The sequence below is a fragment of the Protopterus annectens genome, chromosome 1.part0 (assembly GCF_019279795.1).
Source record: "Protopterus annectens isolate FY-2018-M chromosome 1.part0, PAN1.0, whole genome shotgun sequence".
Lineage (NCBI taxonomy): Eukaryota > Metazoa > Chordata > Ceratodontiformes > Protopteridae > Protopterus > Protopterus annectens.
In genome coordinates this window covers 809,090,648-809,108,797 of record NC_056725.1, presented here as the reverse complement: position 1 = coordinate 809,108,797, position 18,150 = coordinate 809,090,648, and the positions used below count along the sequence as shown (strand labels likewise).

Here is an 18,150-nt window from a genome sequence, read left to right as displayed (position 1 = left end):
GTGGAGAGGGCTCTGTTGAGGGCTTCCGGACCCCGCACTTGCTTCGCCCGTCCTGCACTCCATCTGCACTGGGTCAGGCTTCCGCCATCCGCCACTGGGACAGCCCGCTAATGCCCCAAGCTGTTCCATTGGAACAAGACACTGCTTGCAAGGGCTCCTCGGACAGCCCCCCCGAGGAAGCACCTTGCAAGCACACGTGTAAAAGGAGGCACATAGACTCCCCCGAGTCTTTAACTGAAGACACGGATTTGGAGGAAGGAGAAGGTTCCCCAAGATCACCCCCCGAGGATGTCTCCTTTGGAGACATCATGGAAATGCTTCGCATAAGGGGTGGGTGGTCTGCCCCTAAGTCTTCCTCGGACGAGTCCGTGTTCTTGGAGGCATTCGAAGCGGGCCCGTCTACCTCTTGGGTGTCCCCTCCTGCCGACCCCCTGGTGGACCTTATTACCACCAGGGCATGGAAGGAACCGGACACCGTGGAGCCAATCCCCAAAAGGCCAGACAGAATCCTTAGCCCCCCTGCAGACCGTGACCACTGGAGTAAGGGACCTCCGGTAGATGCCATCTTGACGGCAGCAGCCACCAAGAGGGAACTCTCCCAGGAGAGTCCCTCAGTCCATCCTCCGAGCAAGGAGTCTCGGATGATGGACCGCTTGGGGAAGCGAATGTTTAGTTCAGCGACCTTCTCGGTGAGGGCGCTCAACTATCTGGCACATGTTATCAGGATGCAGCGCGATCTTATTAAAGAATACGCTGCATCCCCCCCAGAGTCCATGTCGGAGGAGGACAAACTTTTGCACTTCACCCGTATGGCCACTCTTCGGTCCGTGACGAATACCTCTATGCGGTTGCTGTCCCATGCTATTGAGGGAGCCGCTAGAGCTGCAGGAGTAGGCCTAGTCACTAGACGCCAGGCCTGGCTCCGCCATTGCGATTTCACGGAGCCCTTCAAGGCGTCTTTCGCGAACGCCCCCTTTGATGGTTCTGCCCTTTTTGGCAAAATGGTTTGTGACACCTTGACCCAGAGTGAGAAGGACGGGAAGACGCTGTCTGCCGTCGGAATCCGCTTCTCTGTGCCCCAGAGGTGTCCTACTCTAGGAACCAAAAGGGCCAGAAGAAGATGTGGTTCCGGAAGTCGCAGCAATCCCAACCCGCTCCGGACAACCAGTCCTTCCGTGGCAGAGGAGGACAGGGAGGATGCCGCCCCAGGGGCAGAGGGGCTCCCAGGAATTTCGGGTCCAGAGAACCTTTCTCTGAATGGCCCGCGCAGCAGCCCTGAGGGGTTGCCCGACTGCTCCACTCTGGAGGCAGTCTGAGGACGTTTTTCGGAGCACCTAGCGGCATGGGTGTCCATAACATCAGACCACTGGGTCCTCCGCATTATATCCAGAGGATACAAGATCCCCTTTCATCACGTCCCAAAGCTAAAATCCCTCCCCGACGTTCCACCCGGTCAGTGGGAGGCCGCTTCAGCAGAAATTGGCCATCTGCTGAGGAAAAGAGCCATCCAGCCCGTCCCCCCAGACAAGATCGGATCAGGGTTCTACTCCAGGTTCTTTTTAGTGCCAAAAAAGACGGGAGACCAAAGACCAATTTTAGACCTGTCCCTATTAAACCTGGCAGTTCCCAAGGAGAAGGTTCCGGATGGTCACTTTGCAATCCATCCTCCCCCTCCTGGGAGAGAATCACTGGATGTGCTCTATAGACCTCAAGGATGCGTACTACCACATACTGATGGACAGACGTTCCAGGAGGTTTCTTCGCTTCTGGCTGGGAGCCAGTCACTACCAGTTCAGGGTCCTTCCCTTTGGTCTCACCACAGCCCCCAGGGTGTTCACCAAAGTATTGGCAGTGGTTGCGGCCCACCTGAGGCTTCAGGGGGTGCAGGTCTTTCTGTACCTGGACGACTGGCTTCTCACCGCCCCAACAAGGCATCTACTATCCTTGGCGCGAGACTCTTTCTTCATCTAGCTCCCTGCCTGGGCATCACGATAAACGTAGCAAAATCCAACCTGGCCCCTACTCAGTTGATAGAATTTATAGGTGCCAGGTTAGACACGAGGGAGCTAAGAGCCTTTCTCACAGCCGACAGAGTTCGGAATCTGCGACTCCAGGTGCGGGCCATCCTCCACTCCAGCTCAGTTCCGGCGGAATTGGTCCTGAGGGCTCTAGTGTCCATGGCAGCAGCGATATCTCTTCTTCCACTCGCCAGGTTCAACCTGCGGGTCCTTCAGTGGACACTTCAAGTTCAGTGGTCTTACCTTGCTCTACCTCTGCATCATCCCATTGCGATCAGCAAGGCTTGCAAGTGGTCTCTCTTGTGGTGGCAACATTCTCAGGATCTCCACGGAGGCCGCCCCTTTTGTGCTTCTCCCCCTCTCGCCACGGTGACCACTGACGCCTCCCACCTCGAGTGGGGGGGGGCATTTTGCAGGCCAGACGGTCCAAGGCACGTGGAACGACTCGGAGACCTCCCTGCATATCAATGTTCTAGAGATGAGAGCAGTGCTCTTAGCGTTGCGAGCACTTCAGGCCTTTCTTCCCCTGGGAACAATTGCGATTCAGTCAGACAACATGTCGGTGGTCTGGTACATCAACAAACAGGGGGGAACCAGGTCTTATCCTTTGTCGAGAAGCCATGAGAGTGTGGGAATGGGCGATCTCCACCAACCGCTTTCTCATCGCAACGCATATCCCGGGTCGTTCCAACATCCTTGCGGACAAGCTCAGTCGCACCATTCTCTCCCCGTACGAGTGGTCTCTCAATGCTCAAGTAGCGAAACGTATCTTCGCACAGTGGGGAACTCTTTGTTGCGATCTCTTTGCGTCTCCCTTAAACACCAAGTGCGACAGTTTTTTCGCTCTAATCCCTCCTCCAGGGGATTCCCCGAGAGACGCTCTGGTGCATGCTTGGCCTCCCGGTCTTCTTTACGCTTACCCCCCTTTGCCTCTGATGCTCCAGGTTCTTCAGAAAGCCTCTCGGTTGGGGTGCAGAATGATCCTCATTGCCCCATTCTGGCCTAGACAGATCTGGTTCCCTTACCTAAGGTTTCACTCGGTGAATCCACCTTGGATTCTAGATCCCATTCCGGATCTGATATCACACCCATCGAACCTACCAACTCCGAATCTGGACAACCTGAAGCTAACTGCTTGGCTGTTCCAGGTCCACTCCCAATTAGGACTCCCGGTATCTCGTCCCCCATTAAGGCCATCCTGGTAGCGGCTCATAAACCATCTGCCAGAAAAGTTTAGCGCAGTAAATGGAAACGATTCTCCATTTGGGCGGAGCGGCAGGGTCTAGATCCCTTCACGGTTCCCCTTCCTCTGGTGCTAGACTTCCTTACCACTCTTTTTAATGATGGTGCCAGTAGTTCCATGGTCAAAGTGCAGCTTGCGGCCATTTCTCACTATCATGTTGGTCATGACTCTGGACCGCTTATGTCCACCAAATTATGTAAAATCTTCCTAAAAGGCACCTTTCTCCTTAGACCCCCTGTCAAGCAAGCGGTTCCACCATGGGATCTTTCCTTGGTTCTTCAGGCCTTGACCGCTCCCCCCTTTGAGCCTGCGGCCACAGTAGATCTTAAATTCTTATCCCTCAAGACTGCTTTTTTAGTAGCCATTACTTCGGCCAAAAGAGTTTCGGAACTTCAAGCCTTATCCATGAAGCCACCTTACTTAGTCTTCCATCCGGACTGCGTATACCTCAGGACCAATCCCTCCTTTCTTCCTAAGGTAGCTTCGGAAGCAAACATTAATCAGTCCATCAACCTCCCTGTTTTCTTTCCTAAATATCAGAACAAGGGTGAATACAAGCTGCATTCCTTGTATGTTCACAGGCAGCTTCGTTTTTATCTCAACAGGACAGCTGGTCATAGGCAATCCGACCAATTGTTCATTTCCTTTGCCAAATTCAATCTGGGTAAGCCAATTTCCAAAGTCTCCTTGTCACGCCGGATTTCACATTGTATTCTTTTAGCTTACCAAGCTTCAGGGAGGCCCGCACCGGAGGGAGTCCATGCCCATTCGACCCGGTCAGTTTCTACCTCAGCGGCCTTTAAAGCTAGGATTCCTCTGGATGACATTTGTTCAGCAGCCACTTGGGCATCATCTCATACCTTTATTTCTCATTACAAGTTGGATATCACATCTAGAGGTAGAGCATCCTTTGGCTCCGGTGCTCGAATATCCTTCCATGACGGCCGCCCAAGATTCAGGTAGCTGGGGACTCTGTCCCACAGGTTGCAGACAAATGAATCTCCTACTTCAGATTTAGAAGTTATGTACTTACCATAACGTTCCATCTGAGTAGGTGGATTCATTTGTCTGCAACCATCCCGCCCTCCTATCCCCCTGGCCTTGTCAGTTTCCTGCATAGAATGTGTTACCCGTTTCTAGGATATTTTGATACTGGGCAAACTCTATCTGAAGTCATGTAGGGAGAGCAGGGCATTATGGGTGAGGGGAGGAGCTAGGAGCTCGGATCCATAGCTGGATAGACCATGCCGGTTCGGATCCGATATTGGATCCATAACCCACAGGTTGCAGACAAATGAATCCACCTACTCAGATGGAATGTTATGGTAAGTACATAACTTCTAATTTGCCATTATGTAAACCGTAAGATGAAATCTTTTAATACCTTGTATGTGTTATGTTTTTTTTAGAATTATTAATACAAATATGAACAAGTAATATTTGATGTCTAGATGTGTAGGATGTAACTGCAGAAACACCTGTATCACCTGGTTGTAATGAATTAAAAATCTTTATACTTGATTTTTTTTTTTTTTATTTCTCCTTAGGCTAGTAGCCTCTTTTCAGAGGAGACCCAAAGTTGTGTTTATACTGTTAGGGGAAATTTGGCCAGGGCATTATGGACATTCCACTACTGTTTTCAATAGGTGCAGTGGGATCTTTTACACCCACCTGAGCTACCACCAACTCAAGCAGATGGGCCTCAGTTGCATCTTTAAGAGTGAGTGGTATATTTATTATCTATATCATTTTTTTTCTCCTGTTCACAAGTTTTTCTACTTTGTATGATTCAGCTAATGTAAGTATACAGCTTTGTGAAATAAAACCTGTCTGATATGTAAAAGTTTTAGTTGAGAAAGTAAAATGGGGTCTTAATGAGGCATGTGAAGACAGGGATTGGATTTTCTTTGTCATGTTGCTTTAGTGAACGTGAAGAAACATGTCAACCTGATAAGAATTACATTTTACTTGACTGTATCATTTTTTAATAAGAATATTTTGTTACATTCCACAGTAGAGTTTAGGTAATAGATGGGAGGACACGTGTGTTTTGTTGTTAACTCTTTTTCTTTGTTTTCTTTAGGTGTCTTCTGTGAATGGGGTGTCAACAAGGCAATACCTAGTTTGTTCCTGTCTGCACAACTCTGCAGGAAGAAAATGAACAAAGTACACCTTATAACATTCACACCAGCAAAAGAAAAATCAGACTACTGGCAAAATGGGGAACACAAAAAGCGTTGGCGTACAGCTTCAAAGGATGAGAAGACATTGAAAGGGGAAGACGCCAGAAACTTTTATGAGGGCCTCCTTGCATCTGTTGATGAGGGAAGTTCCAGCAGGGCATGCAAACGTAAGGCACCCCAGAGACGGACATTGGACAGTATTGCCAGACAACCCAGTGGAGCTGCCCCAGTAGATGCAGTAGCTGCAGAACGCTATGGCCACCAAATGCTTAGTTGTGCTCAGACTGGGAACTTGAAAACACTCAAAGAATTAATTGAGTCTGGAAAGTGTGACATTAATTTCAAAGATAGCTACTACTGGACAGCTATGATGTGTGCTTCATATGCTGGTCAGACAGATGTGGTGAAGTATCTGCTGAAGCAGGGTGCTGCTTGGGTTGGAGTGTGTGAGTCACAGGGTCGTGATGCAGTAGATCTAGCTGAAGAAGCTGGACATACAAATTTAGTTTCTATTTTTAAAGAGTGGAATGTAGCCCATCGAGTAAAGAAGGAATCTAGGTAAACAATTTTAATTTGCATCACTGTCTCGTTAATACCAGTGAAAGATGCAGGTAATGAAAATGAGTAAATTTTTTTAGCTCTGTCTTTCACAGAAGAAAGTGTAATGTTACTGTCTGTGTGCATGCATATACAGTAGAGTGTTGATTATCCAAACTAATTGGAACCTAGGGTAGTTCGGATAATCATACTGTTCCGATAATCAAACATATAATTGAACCAGATAAAAAAACTTTTAAAATCTTGATGTTAAGTTGTCCATCTCGCCTTCATTCTTGCTGGATGGGTTCGGAGCCGACCTCGGCTCCGACTCGGCCACTCTAAAAGCTCGAGAGTTGGTTCCACCGGCTCGAGGCTGCCCCTATATCCCACAATGCTAGGCGTGAATTACCTCCGATCTCGTTTGCCGCTACAGCGATCGAGGTGTTTTCTACCGGCTCCAGGTTAGTTTAAATTAGATTAGTCTAATAACCTTTAAACTTACTATAGATTAGTTTATCCCCTTTTGTTACCTTTAGTGTAGTGGATATTTATCCCTTCTACCATCTTATCCAGCCCCTTTTTTCAAGAACTAATAAGTTCTTTCCTTAGGCCTTCGGGCCCTTCCTTCCCTCAGTGTGTGTATGTGTTTTTGATAGGAGTTTTATATCCTTAACTTAACTTGTTTTAAAGTAATCTTACTTAGATTTTTCTGACAGTGTAATCAGTGTGTGTGTTGTTGTGTGTGGTTACACTTCGGTTCCTTGAAAATGTCCAAGGATTCAAAGGTCTCAGGCTTCAAGAAGTGTGACTCGTGCTGTCAGAAAATGTCTCTGACAGACGGTCACACTTCTTGTGTGTACTGCCTGGGACCTTTACACCTGCAGGACTCTTGTGCTGTATGCCATGGCTTCAGCCCTAGAGTCCTGCAGGAAAGAAAAAACAAACTCATATTAAGGGGTTTGCTTAAGCCTGAAGGTTCCTTATCTGCTACCTCGGGAAAACCTTCCAAGGCTTCTAAGACCTCGGCTCCAGCTTCTGAGTCGAGGCCTAAGGCTTCGAAGCCTGCTGCTTCATCGGCTCCGGCTGGAGCCGATGAGTCTTTGACTAACAGTGTCTGTGGTTCCCTCGGCTCCGGCCGGATCTGAGGCATTAGAGATTCTTGGGTCGGCTCCGATCAGACCATCGGAGCCGACATCTAGAAAGAGGTCGAGGTCACCATCCCTTGGCTCCGTTCATTCGGCTCCAGCGTCTCCCTTGCTGTCTGAACGGAGCCACAGATCTCACTCCTCCAGGTCATCGAGGCTCTCGGATCATGACCTCCAGAGGGTAGTGAGTCGACTTTTGAAGTCTGAGGCACTGGCCCAAATGCTTCAGAGCCCGACTCATCAGTCGATGCCTCAACTTATTCCTATAAATATTCCTCCTCCGACTCCTTTGAGCTCGAGCCGGGCGTCTCGAACCGAGACTGTGGTAGCGCGGGAGCGGATACATTTGTCTTCGGCTCCGATTTCTTCTTTGAAGAATCTCGGCGCCGACTTCCTCGCCGGCTCCGAGGGGTGAGTGGCATCGGACCCTTGTCTGACCCCCTCTCCGTCTCGGTGCTTCGGCGCTGGTGAGTTCGGCTCCGACATCGGCCTCGGAGCCATCTCTGTCGGTGCCGAGGGAGGTTCTCAGCTTCTCGGAGCGGGACCTTGGCTCTGCCAGACAGGGGTGCTCGAGGTCATGCGGAGTGTGTTGGAACCTTGTTCGACTCCACAGTCGGCTCCGTCCGCCCCTCCCTCTTCGGTGCCTCTGGTTATGTCGACTCACTCCCTCATCCCAGACCGCAGAGAGCCAGCTCCTCAAGAATCCCCTGTGGGATCTCATCTTCTTCCGAGGCCTCCCTTGAATTGGCAGGGGAGCCCCCTAGGAAGAGAAAGTGTAAGAGGAAGCACATAGACTCACCTGAGTCTGTCACCTCTGACACAGATTTAGAGGATTCCGAGGGTTCCCCTGCTCCCTTCTGAAGATGTCTCCTTTGGACATTCTAGAGATCCTGAAACAGAGGGGAAATTGGCCAGCCCTTAACCCTTCGGAGGATGAATCTGTGTATCTTGAGGCGTTTGGCTCTCGCCCTTCCACCTCCTGGGTGTCCCCCTTGATCCCCTCATGCAGGTGGTGGCAAAGAAAGCCTGGACGGCTCCTGACTCAGTGGACCCTACCCCCAGGAGACCTAAATTTATAACAGCACCAACTGACAAACAATTTCTAACCAAAGGTGTTTCTGTGGATGCTATGGTGGTAGCTGCTGCCACCAAGAAGGAACTAGCTGATCCTTCAGTGCCTGTTCATCCCCCTAACAAAGAATCTAGGTCTATGGACAGGTATGGGAAGCGGATGTTTTCGTCAGCGACCTTTGCAATGCGTTCGCTGAACTACCTATGCCATTTCACCTGTCTCCAGAGACTTGATCAAGGAAGCGAGTGAGATGTTGAAGAATCCTTCAGCTGCAGATTTTCAGGACAAAATGAACACCCTGCTGACTATCCTGAATTCGATAGCTAACTCCTCCATGCGCCTCCTCTCATATGCGGCTGATGGAGCGAGTAGAGCCGCAGGGACAGGTGTTGCCTTATGCCGCATGCCTGGATGCGTCTATGCAATTTTATGGACCCTTTAAAACGTCTTTCACTAATTCCCCGTTTGATGGATCATCTCTCTTTGGTCCTCAAGTGAAAGAAACCTTGACTAGGTGCGAGACTGATGGCAAAACTCTCTCTGCCGTCGGAGTCCGTTTTTCTACTCCTTCTAGACCTTACCCCAAAGGCCAGAAAAGTGGAAAAATGTGGTTCCAAACAATCACAAGGGAATTTGCCTGACGACAGAGTCGGTTCCCATCCAGAGGCAGAGGAGGGAACAATAATGGTAGACGTCGCCCCAGAGGCAGAGGGGGTCCGCAGAACCAGGGCAATCGAGAAACCTTTTCCGATAAGCCCTTTCAGCATCCCTGAGGTGTTGCCCGACTGTCCACCTTGGGAGGCAGCCGGGGGAAGATTGTCACTGTACCCAGAAGCCTGGCTATCCCTGACTCAAGACAAGTGGGTACAGTCCATCATTTCCGAAGGCTATTCCATTCCCTTCGTTCGCATTCCAAACCAATCAAAAAAAATCCCTTCCAGATGTTCCACCCGCTCAAAGGGATCTTGCAGCTTTGGAAGTTCCAAAGCTGCTTGCAAAAGAGCAATTCAGCCAGTTCCAGCAGACCAGCAAGGATCCGAATCTACTCCAGGTTCTTTTTAGTTCCAAAGAAAACAGGGACTGGAGACCAATTTTGGATCTCAGTATCTTGAACAAGTCAGTCAAGAAAACAAGATTTCGGATGGTCACGCTGTAGTCCATCCTTCCCCTATTGGGAAAGGGAAACTGGATGTGCTCTATAGACCTTCAGGATGCGTACTATCACATAAAAATGAACAGATGCCCCAGAAGATTCCTCCGCTTCAGGCTGGGAACCAGTCATTTTCAATTCAGGGCCCTGCCCTTTGGTCTCACCACTGCCCCCCGGGTGTTTACCAAATGCATGGCAGTGGTAGCTTCTCACCTGAGACGCCAAGGATTCCAGGTGTTTCCATATTTGGACGACTGGCTCCTCACAGCTCCCACCAAGCATCTTCTTCTAATGGCCAGGGACTACACCTTTCACATTTGTCAAAATTTAGGCATTTCAATAAATTGCAAAAAGTCTGTTTTGTCGCCTTGTCGTACTATTACCTTCATAGGCGCAAAGCTAGACACAGTCAACATGTCTGCGAGACTAACAGATCAGAGAATAACAGACATACACAAACTGGTCTCGCTCCTCTTCAGCAGCAACAGAATCAAAGCCAGGTTAGTTCTGAAAGTGTTGGGGATTATGGCGGCTGCCATACCTCTGCTTCCATTAGCCAGATTCCACATGAGAATCCTTCAATGGATGCTCTTCACGCAATGGTCATACCAGCAACTTCCGATGTCCCACACCATTATGATTACGCAAACATGCAGAAATCATCTTCTGTGGTGGATGTCTTCCCCTCAGCTCATATTGGGAAGACCCTTTGTTCCTTCCCCTCCGGTTGCTACTCTGACAACAGACGCCTCCCTGATCGGGTGGGGGGGGCATTATCAGGGCAGAACTGTCCAGGGCACATGGCAACCAGATGAATGCCACTTGCACATAAATGTTCTAGAGATGAGAGCAGTGCTTTTAGCGTTGCAAGCCCTTCAAGACTCTCTTCCCTTGGGAACGATAGCAATCCAGACGGACAATATGTCTGTAGTGTGGTATATCAACAAACAAGGCGGAACCAGGTCCTACCCCCTGTGTCGAGAAGCACTCAGACTGTGGCAATGGGCGATTTCTTCTCAGCGGTTTCTGATAGCAATGCACATCCCCGGGAAGTCCAATCAAATCGCGGACAAGTTGAGCAGAGGCTATCCTCATGCCTCACGAGTGGTCTCTGAAAGACTCTGTTGTGAGAGAAATTTTTCTCAAGTGGGGTCAGCCTTGCTGCGACCTTTTTGCTACTCCCCAAAACAGCAAGTGCAGAGATTATTTCACCCTATTCCCTTTACCAGGCCAGCCCAGCAGAGATGCTCTAGTCCAAGTTTTGCCCCGGGGACTTCTGTATGCATTTCCTCCCTTCCCACTAATCTCTCAAGTGATACAGAAAGCTATCGCTCAGAAGGCCTCGTTGATCCTCATTGCTCCTTACTGGCCTCGACAGGTTTGGTTCCCCTTTCTACATCATTTTCTGTTGGAGCGACCTTGGCATCTGGACCTAGTTCCAGATCTTTTGATCTATCAGTCGGGTCAGTTTCATCGCCCTCCCTCTCTGAACCTCACTGCTTGGTTCCTCCAATTCCAACCTTAGCCAGGCTTCCTCAAATATCTCACTCTGTTCGAGATATTTTGATAGCTTCCCATAAATCTTCCACTCGAAAGATTTATTTGAGTAAGTGGAAACGTTTACCTATTGGGCTCAAGGAAGGGACATAGATCCTTTCACTGCTTCCATCCAAATGGTCCTTGATTTTCTAGCTGAACTCTTCCATGCAGGTTCATCTCCTTCTACTCTTAAAGTTCAATTGGCAGCTATTTCTAACTTTCATGTGGGCATTTCAGAGTCTGCCATAATGTCCCACAAGCTTTGCAAAGCCTTTTTGAAAGGAGTTTTTCTACTCAGACCTCCTATAAGAAATCCTCCTCCTCCTCCTTGGGACCTAAATTTAGTTCTTAGTTCTTTGATTCTTCCCCCTTTCGAACCTGCAGCCTCCTGTTCTTTAAAATTGCTATCATGGAAGACTCTCTTTCTGGTAGCTATTACTTCAGCTAGAAGAGTTTCAGAACTTCATGCACTCAGCTGTCGACCTCCTTATCTGTTGTTCCATAAGGACAGGGTATCTTTACGAACCAACCCGTCCTTTTTACCTAAGATAGCCTCGGCGTCTAACCTAAATCAAAGCATTGACCTCCAGAATATTCTAATAGGTCTGAACAAAAATTGCATTGGCTAGATGTTCATCGTCAGTTAAGGTACTATTTGGATAGAACCAAACAATTCAGAAAATCTGACCAGCTGTTTGTCTTTTATGCGGAAGGCAGAAAGGGACTTTCAGTTTCAAAGGTATCATTATCTAGATGGCTAACATCTCTGATTTCCCTTGTTTATGAAATTAGACACCAAAAGCTGCCTAACAAACCTAAAGCCCATTCCACCAGAGCTTTGGCTACTTCTATAGCCTTCCAAGACAGACTGCCTATTGACACCATTTGTGCAGCGGCTACTTGGGCTACTCCTCACACTTTCATTTCTCATTATAAGTTGGATTTAGCTTCTAGGCATAGAGCTAACTTTGGTTCCACTGTTCTCAAGAGTCTGTTCCGTTAGGCCACCCGGGACAAGGTGCTAGGGACGCGGTCCCATCCAGCAAGAATGAAGGCGAGATGGACAACTTAACATATAGAAGTTATGTTCTTACCATAACGTTCCATGTTAGTTGTCTTCTCGCCTTCTTTCTTGCGTCCCACCCTCCTTCCCCCTGGCCTGGACAGACCTAGAGGAGTTTGATTGTGACCTCTCTTTCTACCACCTCTTTGCGATAGGTATATGCTCTGCTGTGCATATTTTCCTAGATCAGGCTTAGGTCACCCTTTCTCTTTCCCTTTGTTTATAGAGGTGGACTCTTTTCCAGTTTTTCCTGGTTGTATTATTAGCTGGGCCTAGCTCACAAACGAGATCTGAGGTAATTCACGCCTAGCATTGTGGGATATAGGGGCAGCCTCGAGCTGGTGGAACCAACTCTCGAGCTTTTAGTGTGGCCGAGTCGGAGCCGAGGTTGGCTCCGAACCCATCCAGCAAGAAAGAAGGCGAGAAGACAACTAACATGGAACGTTATGGTAAGAACATAACTTCTATTTTTTTTCTGCATGCAGGAGTACAGTTTTCAATCATTCAGTGATTCCAGTGGACAATAAAGAATATTTTTCACACACAAGCTGGATAAATGCTGAAGTGAATACGTATAATGTTGACCTATTCAGACTTTATGATTTTTTTCCTACCCCAAAACTTTGAAAGATGGGTTCGGATAATTGACGGGGCGTTTGAATAATCGAGACTCTACTATACGTGTGTGTGTGTTTCAGCAGGAGGCAACAGTTACCTGAAGTCTGATTACTACATGCATCCTGGAGGGTGGAGTGTCTGGACACAGGAAAATCATAACCAGCAATATGCATTAAATCTTCAGTAGAGTGAAAGTGTCTATAGTACACGAATACTAGAGACTGTTAAAATGGTGAGGAGAATGTGTAGATGCCATTTTATGCATTGACTGAAATGCTGTCCAGTGGTAATTGGAAACAGTAAGCTATTTTTGTTCCATGCAAGTTGTGCTTGATGACATGAATGATGGCTCAAACAAGTTAATCAAGGTACCCCTGAATAATTGTGCATATTGGGAATCTGTAGATATTTGACACACTGCATTACTGTGTGTTCATTGTATTTGATTTATAATTGGCATGCCTAATCAACCTGCCAGTTTATGTACACCTTCTTTCCTTTTCCTTTGTGAAAACTGCTAAGAAAAATGTTAAAACACAGGGTGCTGTACACGGTTATCTCTAGGTACATACCCATGCCTCTGGTTCCATAGAACCCATCATATAGATATTTGACCAAATTTTTGTGTGCTTATCAGGAAAGCTGAGTTAGACCGAATGCCCTATATCAAGAACTGTTAAGACAGATTTTTATATAATTTCCATACTTGTAATAGAAGAGTGAGGGGAGATGTGTGTATAGGTAGTGAGGGGGAGATGTGTGTAATAGGTAGTGATGATTCATTTTTAGTCGAGAGAAAGTAACAGATTTAAGGCTGTTCTACAGCAGTGAAAAGTTTGTGTATAGTCAGGTTTTGTGCTATAGCAGTTAAGTATGCATGCATGTTGGGGGTAGTGATGAAAGTGGCATTAAAGTGAATAATAGTTAACAGTTAAAAGCAGAGTTTTGAAATTTTGGATATAAAAAGTATTAGCAAGGTAAGAAGGCAGTGGCATTGCACAGGTCAACCATTTAGAGAATAGTGGCAGTGATTTTAGATGTATAGTTAAAGCTAAGCGTGAGTGCGTGCGTGTGTGTGCCTTCTGTGGAAGGTTGGCCACCGAGCTGGCAACTCAACACTGTAAAAACTCCACTGCCAATCAAGAGCAGACAAGGTGATCCAATGTGGTGACCCCTAACTGGGAAAAGCCGAAAGAAAGAGAGTTAAAGCTATCTACATTATATATCTTTTCAAATTGTTTGTTTTGTCTTTTTAGTGTTTGGCAATGTTTCATATTTGGGACAGTTTAGATTGAACCAGTAAGAGGTATGAGATTGTTTCTGTAGTCTGGTTTTAGCAGTGTGTATGTGGAAAGTGATTATGCTGCACTCCTAATAAAGGACTGAGCTAATTTACTTTTTTGATACGTCTCTTGCTGAAAAGGGTATGTCAGGATTGAAAAGTGTTGTATACTGTGTACTTCTTGCTATTGTAACAGTTCATCTGCTCTTTTTTTTTCCATAATTAATCTATGACTTGTAAGACAAAGATGGCCTTTAATGTGTTCTGGACTTTTTTGAATGAGCAGCATGGAGTCATGGCAGCTTGCGTTGGGCACAGTTAGATTTTCAGCCTGTATATAACTTGAAAGACAGTATTTTGTAGGAGGGCTTCAAGCCACCCCCTTCATTTATGTATTATCTCTGAGGTAGCACTTCTCCAAGGGAAAGTAGTTGAGACTTGACAAGTTTTTATTTATTTATTTTTGCGCGAATTGACCTAGTAAGTACCGATTAACCTAAAATTGCTGACTAGACAGGAAGACACACCCTAAGTGCAATTCTATGCCCAACACAAATGCAGGCACAGTTGCCACGCCTCAAATACATGACTTTGATGGCATGTGGTACAGGCCGTGGAACTCCATATGTTGCTGGACTTCCCAAAAGGCATTCCAAAGTGTCAATGTATGTGTCCTTTCCAAGTCCATAAAGTGCAAGCAGGCAGCATTAGCAAACTCCAATGATGCTTCCATATCTGTGCAAAGATGGAAAGTTGTTTTGTTTTACTCTCTGGAATCAGAGGTTCAGCGTTGGACAGTCTCTTTTCAAGAAGAGCATCTGCTTTTCCTCACCCTGGCATATACTTTCCCTGGGAGGCTGAGGAGTGTGATTCCTCTATAATTGGAAAAGACTTTGTTCCCATCTTTGAAAATGGAAGCTAGTACCTCCAGTTTGTGCATCCAAGGTACTCTCAGACTTCCAAGTCGCACATAAAAGACATCTTAATCTCTACCCCCAATAATGTGCAGCATCTTTTGTATTTCTTGTTAGCTGTCCCCCATTTCTGCAGTCTAGCCACACCAGAATTGCTTAGTTGCTGCCATGACCTTGTCTCTCTAGGTGGATCCAGGTCCACAATCTGCTTCTGGTACTGACTGTTCAGATGATGGCATACAGTTTGGATACCAGAGATTACTGATGTGTTCCTTTTTTCATTGTCCGTGCCTGGAGAAAAAGGTCCTTGTTTCTCCTTTCTTTCTGAGATTCTCCTGGGTGCAGCATTCTGTTTCCTCTTCTGAGGCAAAAAGATGGTTTGCCAAAACCCTTTTAAAGAGATCCGTCAGAAATGAACAGTGTGTAAGCATTGATTGTGAGAGCCCAGTCTCTCAACTAAATAGCACATCTGTTTGCAACCAATTTCTGTGACACCTCTGTTGCTGTGGCAGGTTCACTGGCTAATAATGCTAACTGTGATCTTTGTTTTCCGGGCTAATGGGAATTTGTCATCTACTACACATTGTGTACATTGTTCATTTTTTTGTTGTTGTTGGGGGAGTGTATTATGCTGTCCTACATGACATGTTTAAGTCAAATATTGTCTTGGTTGCTGTTAATAAAGCATCTGAAAGAGTCACATGTAATGAATAGACTGGGGGAATCTTTTTTTTTTCCTTCACATTATACACGTTGAGTATCCAGAAGGAGGTAATTGATGAATCCACTCATTGTAGATGGGTTGTCAGACTCTGAACAGAAAATCGAGTTGCAGTCTCTGTCAACCCCTGGCTTGATGGCTAATCAGACTATTCACGTAACCCACAGAGCTGTGAATAGTTTTGCAAAGGGGGGCAGTCATGGGATTTGATGATCATCTCTTTGCCTGGCTTCAACTGGAATAACTTCCCAAAATTGCCAAGATTAACATCTTAAATGCCTGATGTTCATCATGCATACAGCTGCAGTAATCTGGCGTCGGCTGTGTCTTATATACCCCTGCCTCACTGACGTCAGGAGAGAAAGCGACAACAACCGACGCCGGACCTAGACTTTGGAATTCGGTCGACCGAGGACCCGCCTGACGGCAGAGAACCCATATGTGATTACTGCAGCTGTATTAGCACTCGAACATCTACATTTATGGTAGGTACAAAACTGTACTTTTGGATGAAACCTTGCTATTTTGACTTGCTTTAAAAGGACATTGTGGAGAAGCAGGACTTGGAGGGCAATAAACATTCCAAGGTTGTGGTGAATGGAGTTCCACACTCTTCCGAATCTGCTGAGCTCATATCAAGTTTTTTTTTTGTGTACCCAACAATCTATATTTTGGGGTTCTAGCAAGGGCCTCGAAGGATGTGGCATGTCCTACAGTGTCTGCACTTTAATAAGAGAAGGATATTGAAAGAAAAGTCATGGGTTCTGTAGCCCTTCAGGAGGATAGTAAACTTTCCCTGGCATCTTCCCTATCTGCTTCCCCTGGAGACATTTTGGGGAGGGGGTCATCTGTCGTTCCACCTGAATGTGTGGCAGGCCTTCACATGAAACAGGCGGATCAGGGATATAACACCCAGAAGCTATTCCACTCTCTTCATGACCATTGTTAAGATGGACTGTCTTCCTTTTCCAGACATCCCAGTCCAAGGAGAGGAAAGAATAGCTTTTTGATGTCCCACCCAGTCAGAAGGCTGTGACCAGATTAGGTGCACAAAGTTTGCTCATAAAAAGAACCAGGTAGGAGGTCCAACCAGATCAGAAAGGGATAGTCTTTTACTTGGGAATCTCTCTGTTACCCAAAAAGGCAAAAGACCATGGGCCAACTTTCAGTTTGAGCAGTCTAAATAAGCACATTACGAAAGTGCCTTTTTGCATGGTTACAGTGCAATATATATAATTTGATGCTTGTCTGAAGGCAGTGGGATGTCCTGTCTGGCTGTCCAGAATGGATAGCTGTACATCAAGCTGGCCAGTGACTCTAGAAAATCCTACACTTTTCGAATTGGAGGTAGTCATTTTCATTTCCACACATTGATATTTGAGCTCGCCACAACCACCGTGGAAATGCATGTTGGTAGTGAGAGCTGTTCTCGAGCTACAAGGATCCAAGGTTTTTCCTTACCTGAACAGCTGCCTCCTCTCAGCCCCCACTATGGACCAGTATTTTACATTAGATCACTGTTGCAGTATTGTCATGTGGGACTTTGCAAAGGTCCCATCCGACTGGCCAGCCTTCCAAAGTTGTGCCCCCACCCCCCCCCCCAAAATGGTGCATACATCTGACCTAGGCATGTACCAGTGTGCTGGTGTAATGGATGTGTATGTCTGCACCATTTTCAAAACCTTCTAACCATGCTTACATTTTCAGACATTTTTCTGCATCTCAGTTTTGCTATTTTGTCTATTACAATCTCCAAAGCTCAGGCAAAAAAGTACCCTGTTGTGGATTGAGTCTTTCTTTTTCTGTAGATTTTGAAAGATTTTTACTTTGTGTATGTGTCATGAAAGGGAGACAGCGTTAGACAAATTCCTCATCTTAAATACCCTTCTAGTTTATCTTGTATTTGGAAAAACATGACATTAAATCTTAAGTCCTATAAGGGGTTTGCTTCTAAAATGTTAAGATGCCTCCTTAAGATCCCCTACCATTATCTGGAAAGCAGTTGTCACTACTGTACTTCAGATTCTTAGCTAGACCCTGCAGCCAAAAACAAGCATATAGATAAGGCACCTAAAGAAGCAGATTACTTTAGATTGCATCTCCAATTCCTCTTATTAGGTTAGAGACTGTGGTTCCCAGTAAGGTGTTTTGCAGGCCCTGGGCACTCCATTAGCTTTACCAAGACCTTCTGATGTTGTCCCTTGGGTGATCTTATGTACATCTTTTGCCACTGACATTCTTTCTTTCTCTTCCCCTATTGGCCATCCAAAGACATTCCCCTTAAACCAATAGTCATTTATTACAGAAGATGAAAGCAGTGTTTACCAAATTATCATCGGGGAAGAGAGTGACTGTTGTAGAGGTCCATCCCTTATCACAGAGCCATCAGTCAGATGTGCCATAGAAAAGGTAGCAGAAAGCAAAGCATGTATCCCTCCCTCCTACTCCTAGGGATGTTGTTGTTTTTTTTATTTTATTTATTTATTTATTTATTTTTAAGTTGGTTTAGTCACTTTTGAGTCCATAAATTTGGTGTGCTTGCTGTGCCCTTGGCTTTGTTACAGAGCTTAAATGCTTGGTGACCACAGCTCCACAAAGTCAGATAACCAGCCACTGCTCTGCTGTATCCAATGAATCTGTTGCATTCTGCTAACTAAGTACA

At 46.4% G+C, this 18,150-nt stretch overlaps 1 protein-coding gene across 3 annotated transcripts in view; it reads left to right on the top strand.

Annotated features, from left to right (window-relative positions):
* GPANK1 (G-patch domain and ankyrin repeats 1) overlaps window positions 1-18,150 on the top strand; it is a 174,730-nt gene that overhangs the window by 132,195 nt on the left and 24,385 nt on the right. For 2 of the 3 annotated variants that reach the window (XM_044063330.1, XM_044063321.1), the window contains exon 2: window positions 5,345-6,002. In XM_044063330.1, coding sequence (XP_043919265.1) covers window positions 5,419-6,002 — 584 coding nt within the window. In that variant the 5' untranslated portion in view covers window positions 5,345-5,418. Of the gene's footprint in view, window positions 1-4,962; window positions 4,982-5,344; window positions 6,003-18,150 lie in introns of those variants that run through there. The other variant, XM_044063314.1, reaches the window with a different exon arrangement.